A 9,252-nucleotide genomic window follows, 5' to 3' on the forward strand; every position below is an offset into this window, starting at 1 on the left:
TCTCGAGGCCAAGTGGGGCAGAAAATATTTATCCGCTGCCCACCTACCCCCCGCGCGCCTTCGCCTGTCGCGCCATCTGAGGGCATTCGCGGGGAGACATCGGAAGGGCGCCACAAACAGACCTGCACTTAGGAGCGGGCAGTGGCACCGGGCACGCAGCACAACTGCAATCCGGAATCTGTGCCCCGCAGGCACCAACACATGCGGGACGTTCACACTGCCAGAGAAGCCTCCCCGACAGTAGAGAGGTTCTAGCTGCTCTGTGGGAAAGGGGAAGGCTTGCTGGCGTTTGGGCGTTTGAGGGGGGGGGGGGGAGTCAGCCACCTGCGAGCTACAGGTAGGGCAGAGCCACCACCTAGAGCGCTTTGGAGGTGCCCTTTAATACCTGTACCTGATTCGAGATCTTATCCGTATTATCCACGGGCATTTGAGGACCATACAAAAAGAGGTGGGGTTTTTCCACCCCAGAGAGTCTCCTTCCCATAGGTAGCATGAGGACAGCCTTCAATCTTCCTAAAAGCAAGAAACTGACGGCTTTTATCCCCTGCTCCTGGATGCGTCCTGACAAGAAGCCTTCCCTCCCTTCTAAACATGAACCAAAAATAGGCAAACAACAAGGTCATCTCGACGCCTTATGCCTTCATACAACAGGGGTCTCCCCCTTTTTTGATCTGCACAAAGCAAAAAGGAAGGGGTGTATTCTTTCGCCCCTCTTACAAAGCACAGGGAGGTAAGGATTTGTTCAAAATATTTTAATAAAGATTCTTTCCGACATAGATACACATACAAACCATCATACATCGCTGTCATCATCTGATTGACCTATTTAACATATATCACTCTTTACACATCCATGACCTGCCAACAGATCCAACACGGCTCTCGTTTTGCCATCCAGAGCTGACAGACTGAATTTGGATTATCAGCAAGTAGTGGAAAATACCAAGCCCCGTCGAGGTGGGAAGAAAGCGTGGGGAGGGGAAAATAAAGATTTTCGGGATCTACGCTTGATTGGCACCATGATTCACAATCCAGTTTTGTCAAAGTTAAGAGATAATACGTCTCAAGTCCTATTGATGCTCATCCTACCCACAATGCAGAAGTTTAAATGCTGATATTAAGGCCCAGACTCCAAACTACATATTTTCCTTAGGAATAAGTTTATTTGACTTCGGATGGGATTGATTTTCAAGATAGTGTGTTTAAAGCAAGATTGTACAGCCTCTGCAGAGGCTGGTTGCCCCCGTCTATTGCAACCTCGTCTGGCTAGAACAGATTTGAACCTGTTTCACCCTGCAATGTTGAGCACACTTAGGCAAAAGAAAAATCTACTGAACTATTGGGATTCTCCTCCAGGTAAGTGTGGTTAGAGTTAGGATGCAAACTGGAGCAAAACCGACTTCCACTTAACTGAGTTGTTCTGTTAAGCACCTTTACTCCCAGTACCGCAACTTGAAAGGGTTGTGGGCTGGTTAAGGAAGCCACCCAAATACAAACTCATTTTGAATTCCACCTTTGAGGGAAACAGAAATTCATTTACTCCTGGGCCTTATATCATCATTCTGGGTGAAACGCATGTAAAACAACGGCTAAGGCAGATATCCACCTTCAGCTTAAATAACTTTCATAATCAATAGTCAAAAATTCGCCTTATTCACTCCTTTTGAGAAACCAAACACTACCATCTGAAAAAAAACCATGTTTTGCAAATTCCTGACAGGAACTATTGTCTGATGCCTTGTTATCACAGTAAGTAACTAGAAACAAATCCCTTCATGCTGCGAAGAATTTCTAGTCACCAACAGTCCAGTTCATTAAGCAATTAAGAATACACCTCTCCTCTCATTTTTGGACTGAAGCAATTTATTAAAGCTCAATTTATAAATACAGGGATGATGCAACTTAAAACCCAGAATGACCTTTTCATAAGCCTCAGCAGCTCCGATACATCAAGATTTCTGGTTCACATGTCCTTGGCAAATCAACGTTTTAAAACACTTGGCACAAAGTTTTAAGTTAATGGGAATTTTAAGAAGCATTTAAAAGAAAATTCACAGAAGACCCATGACCTCAAAACAGGATGGATACTGTTGGCGTGAAAGGGCCATTGAAATAAATATCGTGTCCTCTTGTACACAGGCTTGCAAAGTGAAAAGAAACAAGGTGCACATCTTTTAAAAAAATAAACCTGCAATACTTCAGCCACACGAACAGGAGTTTTGTTGCATCATTTTAAGCTCACTCCCCGCCCAAACTTTGTGCATTTTCACAGGTTCAAAACTTCAGAGAAAATAAAAAATACAAGTATTTTCAGAGCAATTTTGCGCGCGTCTAATCTCAGTTGGTCTACATTTCAAGTTTGCTTGTTTCCTGGCTCAGAAGCAATAAAATAAAATAACATTAAAAAAAACTTTTTAAGTGCCCTTCTTGATTTGTCTGAGTTTACAATCCAACTTGCTTCCACCACATCTATCCCTTGCCCAAGCCCAACCAATCCCCCCTCCCCGTCCTTGGCTGCTTATCGAAAAAGTTCCCAGTACTCGGAAGTTTTTAAGAAACCATGTGGAGGACAGAGGATTTGTTTTTTCTCCTCCCGATCTGCTATATCTCTTTGCGCACACTCACCCAAAAACATACACCCCTCAAAAATTGCGATTTTGCGTGCGTGTGTCTAAATTTCGCTGAGGTCTCGGTTGCACTCAAGTCCCCCTTTTGCCCCCAGATCCTCCTCCCCCTATCAAGGCGGCTGCTGCAGCGAAAGTCCTGCCCAGAGGGAAGGAAGGACGGAGAGGGATCGGGCTGTGGAGTCCGCGACGTGTCTCTTTTTAAGGCTTCTCCGTGCACTGTTTGCAGAGACTGGACGAGACGCTGTTGAAAAGGGCACATTTCTCCGGGCACGAGGTGGCGGGCGGCAGGCCGGCGCTGAAAGGGTAGCCCGCCGCCGCCTGCTCGTAGGCCCCGAGCGCCGGGTGCAAGGCGGCCGCCGCAGCCGCCGCAGCCGCCGCCGAGCTGGGCAGCGAAGCGGCCGAGATGGCCTGGCCCTGGTTGAGATAGGCGACGAGGCGGCGCATCTCGTCGAGGGCCTGCGCCTGCATGAGGATGTAGTTCTTGGCCAGCAGCAGCGTGGCGATCTTGGAGAGCTTCCTCACCGAGGGGCTGTGCGCGTACGGGATGACGGCCCGCAGCTCGTCGAGCGCGTCGTTCAGGTCGTGCATGCGCCGCCGCTCGCGGGCGTTGATGTTGAGGCGCAGCGCCTTCTGCTCCTTGGACTTCTTGCCGCCGCCGCCGCCCGGGCCGTGGTGGCTGTTGGAGCAGGCGCCGCCCTCGGGCGCCTTCAGCAGGGCGCCCCCCGCGCCCACCACCACGCCGGCGCCGCTGCCTCCGCCGGGGCCCCGCAGCAGCAGCTCGCAGCGCCCGTCGCTGTCGTCGTCGGGGCTCTGCTCGCCGCCGCTGCTCTCGGCCACCGAGCTGCGGCTCGTCGTCGGGCCCGGCCCGTACTTGACGCACACCGAGCCGCCCAGAGGGTCGCCGGCCACCAGCGCGCCGGCCCCCGCGCCTTCCCTCAGCAGCACCTCCGAGTCGCCCGGCTCGTAGCAGCCGAGGGGAGACGGCGGCGCCTGGCGGGGCTCGCGCGGCGGCGGCGCCTGGTGGGCGACCAGCTCGAGCCCCGGCGGCGAGCGAAAGGCGGACTCCATCCTCTTGGCCGACGCGCTGTAACTCTTGTGGAATATGTCCTCATCAGTGGGCAGGTTGAGAGCCCGCTCCATGGTCCCCGCCGCCGCCGCCGCCGCCGCCGGGCTCCCCTCCTCCAACTCCTCGTGCCGCTGTCGCCCTCCCAGGCCTCCTCCCCCTCTCCTCTCCGCCGAGGCGCCGGGCCGGGGGTCGGGCTGCGGCGGGCTCTGAGGTGGCTTCCCTTTCCCTCGGAAAGCGGCTCTTCCGCCGCCTGCTCCCTCTTCTTCTTCTTCTTCTTCCCGCCGTTCGCGTGTTTCTGAGGCGAGGCTGCTCGGCCGGCCTCTTTGGCGCGCGTTCTTCCTCTCCCCTCAGCGCGCGTCGCTCGCTCTCGGTCTCGCTCGCTCTCCGCGCCTCTCTCCTCTCACCCTGTGAAGGGCTCAGGCATTGTGAGCTGCCAGCGAGCCTCTCGCACCGTTTATCTTGCTTGGATTCACCTTCAAGAGATTTCCGGGACCCATCAAGGGAGGGGAGAAAGGCAGGGGAGGGAGGGGGGGGGAAGGAGCAGCTTTCGCTCGCTCGCTCGCTCGCTCGCTGCTGCTGCTGCTTCTGCCGCCACCCGCCCGTCACCACTGCCGCCGCCGCCACCACAGACGGGGGAGTCTTTTACCTCATTATCTCGCCGAGAAGGTTATTATGAAGAAGCCTCGCCTGTTGGGACAGAGCTTTCTACCCAATCAGGTTAACGTTTTAATTAATAGGATTAAAACGGTAACAAACGAGCCCAGGCGCTAGGCTTGGCCCTGAGTCGGAGGAGTTTTCATTTCACACACAGGTCTGGAGGAGAAGACGACAGGCAGCAGCTCGCGCTTTATAAAAGGCGCCTGCTCCATTCTTCTCGCTGCCATCTGTAGGCACAGCTTCACGCATATGTTTGCAAGGCGTTGTGTCCTATTAGGAAGCCAACAACTGCCTTTAAAGCTTGACATGTGTGGCGACTTTCACTCCTCAATGAGCACTCTTAAAAGCCCTACTTAGGGCGAATAATGCTCTTGGCCTCCTTCAGCAAATTATAGAGCGGCGAGGCCGAGGTGGGGGGAGGAAGGGGGTCGGTGGGCGGGCGGGCTGCACACTTTTTCTGCCAGGGCTGCCAGCGGACTTCTGCGAACTTTGCGCCCACGCCAGAATGACGCTCTCCACGCCAGCGCTGTTTACGTCCAGCTCGTGGCGAAGGCGAAGGCGGAGGGGGGTGGGGAGGCGCGAAGGAGCCGCTTGCTTGTTTATTGGCCCTCGAACTTCACCTTGGGCTCAACCCATTTCTCGCATCGGCTGTTCACTTTTGAGCACACGCTCCCTAGTCTTACTCGCAGTTTTGGCAAAGTGATGTTTCCTATCTACCGCCATTTCTTCATCCACTCTCGTCCCACCTTCCCGCGGTACAACGCTCCTTTGCAGTGGATAAGCGTAAAACCCACTTTTAGGCTGCAATGAACTGAAGTGGAGGTGTTTATGCCAGGAGGATTCACCTCCCTCCACACCCAACTTCCAAACCAAGGACTTGGGTGTGAAAAGGACCAATTTCGCCTAAAGCCCTAACCTTGGAAGTAGGCTCCACTGTTGAAAGCACAGGACCCCATTTCCCCTATTAAATTTCTTTTCAGATTGCCTTGCCAATTCAGTCATCTTAAATCAAAGGGCCACAGATTTACAGTTTGTGGATGGCGTTTCTTATTAGCGAGCATTTCTAAAGGATGGGACTTCCTTAATTTCGGGATAGATGGATAGACAGCTATTACTCTAAGTGAGGAGCAAGGACTGCTTGTGTAATCCAGTATTTACTTTCTATTATCTTCATGTTTCATTCGAATTGTTGTTCTCAAACCCACCCACCCCCTTCATACTTTTCGGGCAGCCGGAACGTAACAATGAAGTCAAGGAGCGAGACCCTTCTTTAAAGTGGATCCATCTGATCCTCTAGTCTAGAAGAAAATCCCCCCTCCCCCAATTCTGTTTGTATTATATTCCTTCTACAAGCCCAGGGCATATTATAGCAGGGTTTTATATGTTACCCTCCGTTCTTATGACATCACTAAATAATATTTCCCAACACTTCCATTAAATCATTCTTATGCGACAGAATAACTGAAGGCTATGAAATTTTGGGTTTCTCTGGTTTCATTAAAACCCTTTTAATTGTGTCTTTCACAGTTGGCCCCAGGTGCTGGACTCTTTTCATTACATTTTGCTCTAATGTGATGAAATTCTAATTCTCTCCTTACCATATGGTTAAATTTCCCCACTGAGAATTAGTTGAAAAAGAAGAAATAATCTATTAATCTCTGTAATAGATTCACAAATGAGGTTTGCCACAGAACCTTGTTTTTGAATGGCAATATCAGAACAGTTGGGTGTCTTGTTTCAGCAGAGAAAAGGAGCAGGCGACAACAGACTCCATTTGAATTTTTCACCTGGAAAAGAATGAAAAGAAGCCCAGCCGCAGCCTCCATCCCCCTTCCCACTATTGACTGGAGATTTACATCTAGCGAGGACTCCAGTATGATACACACAGTCACCCTGGTGTCTCTCCATTTAATGAGAAGCAAGTCAAGCCTATTAAAGAGACCCCCCTCTCCTCCCCCCGCAAGTATCATTTGACTCCCACTCAAGTCCCTGGCGGGTTCCCAAACTCCCCACCTTCTTACAATCTTCTTACAAACGGCTCTGCCCATGTCTATCACAGCTTATTGTTTCTCAATTAGCAACTTCATTTTCGCTGGAACCATACATTGAAAACCCTGTTAAGTATCAGAGCAAGCTCTTCCCTATTTAATATCAACTTCTGAAAGTTCCGGGATATGGGAGACTGTTACTATAAACGTGACGATGGAGAACCTCCTTTTCATCTGCTAATAACTTTAATTTGTTTTGGAAGGCAGACGGGCTTCCTCTTCATTGATCTGCGATGCTTCCTTTACACGCATCCTTCGTCGTTGCTGCTGCTGCTGCTGTTGAAACTTTTCAGATGGCGGCTTACCTTGCTCAGTACACAGTTGGAGAGAGGAGAGACTGAACAGCTCAGATTGCTGTTAATGGTGCTGAAGGCGTTTCCTCACCACCAGCATCCAAGAACTGCCTGATCGCGTGGAAAAATGAGGGACTGGTTAGCTGAGTGATTGATGCTCTGTCACTCTCTGGACAGGTGCACTACTCTGCGGCGAGCAGGTGGGAGAAGTGTAAGGTCACACCAAATGCAATGAGATTCGAGGCGCCGAGTGCCTTTCCGTTTCCCCCAGCGAGTCGATCCTCCTTTCCTCGTCATAAAGAGGGTCAGTGACTTGCTGATTAAACACAGGATTACCCTCTCTGCGAGCTCCCATCTAGTCCCTCCCTGCCTCCCCTCGCCCCCGCGTGCTGCCTGCCACCATCTCCAGGGCTTGTCCCGCTGCCTTCAGAAGCTGCAGGTTTCCTGCAAACCTCCGAGAGCTATACACACACAGTTCCCAAACATTTCTGCGGCCGAACTTCTCCAGCTCCTCTGCTAGCAAACTCTTTTCCCCCTGCATTCCCCGGAGGAAGGTAGCTGTTTAATAGTCGCCACTAACTTTAGTTTGGAAGCCGGCAGAAGAATTTATAGAAGCTTTAAATGCGGGGCATATAAAAAATACCCGAGGAATTGGTCTTTGTGGTTTATGCACTCGTAAACTTTTGCTGATTGCTTCTGGGAAGTTGTCAGGCATTTAACACTGCATTTATCTTACAGTGCAATGAAAACACATCTGCCCAGTGTCTCGTTACCTGGTTTAATTGTAGCGCAAGCCCTATGTCACTGACGAGGCTCCCTCGCTTTCATTATGTCGGTGGTTGCAGGCAGCCTGCTGCCCGGGTCTATAGGGCGAAGAAGGCGAAAGCAGGCGCGGAATGCGCTAACAAATCAAGCAACTTGGCCATTATGCCCAAGAAACGTAAACTGCCGGTGAACTCTCCTAGACTCCGGGGCGGTCCTTCAATTTGCAACTGGGGCGAGCAGGCAGGGCTGGGAGAATTATGCCCCATCACAAAAGCAAGACATTCAATTCACGACGTGCAAAATGTCTCCCTGGAACAGGCCGAGGTTTGCCCTGACGTTACGCACGGCCCAAGGAAGGCAAAGTGGGGTTGGTGGGCGTTACAGACTCCTCTGAACAGCCAAAACCAGGCCCAGGCAGGTTGTTATGGAAAGAGCGAGCAGTTCTCCGTGGACCGACTGCCAGATCACATTTGAATATTTAAAATGCGTCAGAGCAACGCCACAACCTCAGCACACTTGACTTATATGCTCCAAGACTCCAAGAGCGAGATCGCATATGCGTAGTTTTTTAAGGAAATCAAACAGTATCTTGCACTTATGAGAAGAGCGTTTAGGACTGTGTTGTGCCTTCTAAAACGCGAATACCCACCCACAATATTTTTAAATAAACGGAGAGAGTTCACATGTGCACCTCCGTGTCGAAAGAGTGATGATGAGGCACGTGAGCCATGCATGGCATGTGTGAATCCTAACAGTCTGCGATAGATAACTCTTGATGAAGTGACTCCAGTAGGACACTCATAGCAACCCCTATGCATGTTTACTCCGAAGTCCCATTGTGTTCAGTGTGCTCAGTTAAGTGTGTTTAGGATTGTAGCTTTAGTTTTCAAACAAACAACTACCAACAAGCAAACTTGTGTAAACCTTTCAAAATCTGTGGAATTGCTCCAGCTACTGCCCGATTCAACTGGTATTCCCGAGACAACTCATGACACTTCAGTGGGACTTACTGCCAGCAGACTGTGGTTAGAACCGCAGCCCAGGACCCACAACCTCGTCTTCAGACTTCTAATGATATCAGAGATAGCTCCGATTCCTCAGAGACCAGTTCAGGGTGTGCCATATGGGGATTGCAGTCCCACAACTCTACTCTCAACATAAATGCCTACGTTAAAAAAAGGGAAAAAGTCCCCAGACAGTCCAAAAAGTTGTGCTTTCTTTCGCAATGAAACCCCCGTGATGAATGTGTAGCCGTAGGCAGGTTTATCGGTAACAAGGCATATTTTATAAAGATTAAAGACAGCTTCACGGCGAGCGGAATAGCACCTATCCCTAAAGCTGTGCAAAGCTTGGGAAATATTCATCGTTTCTTTGACATCTCGAGAATAGCTGATATTAAGGGGTAGTAGTAGATCCAAGGTTTGATAGTTTCCTTCTCCCCACCCCACACCCATTTCATCTCATCTGGACATTTCACGAAGGGCGACAGACCCGAATACGTGGATTCTTTCTCGCAACTTGCTTAAATGAAATGTGGTGCCCCAGGCTGAACCATATTCACCTGGAAGACGCCTCACCGATTTCTCAACAAAATGAAGGAGGAGGCTGCAAGCCTAGGAAGTCAGTCACACCACTTGCACGTCTTACTTTTGAGTAAACATATTTTAGAGTCCGGCTACCTGTCAGTGTGCTAGGAACCCTGCCCTAAAATCATTGGAACTTGCTTTCCTGGTAATATAGGAGTTCGCTGCAACTGAGGCTGTAAGTAAAATGCCAAGATTGCATTTCTTTTTCCC

General features: G+C 50.4%; 1 protein-coding gene across 1 annotated transcript; it reads right to left on the reverse strand.

Annotated features, from left to right (window-relative positions):
* Positions 1-737: 737 nt before the first annotated feature.
* BHLHE22 (basic helix-loop-helix family member e22) lies at positions 738-4,681 on the reverse strand. Its single transcript, XM_081013163.1, has one exon. The coding sequence runs from the start codon at positions 3,765-3,767 to the stop codon at positions 2,826-2,828; it is 942 nt and encodes a 313-aa protein (XP_080869289.1). The 5' UTR covers positions 3,768-4,681; the 3' UTR covers positions 738-2,825.
* Between the last annotated feature and the right edge of the window lie 4,571 nt (positions 4,682-9,252).

The sequence above is a fragment of the Podarcis pityusensis genome (assembly GCF_964106645.2).
Source record: "Podarcis pityusensis genome assembly, chromosome: 7".
NCBI lineage: Eukaryota > Metazoa > Chordata > Lepidosauria > Squamata > Lacertidae > Podarcis > Podarcis pityusensis.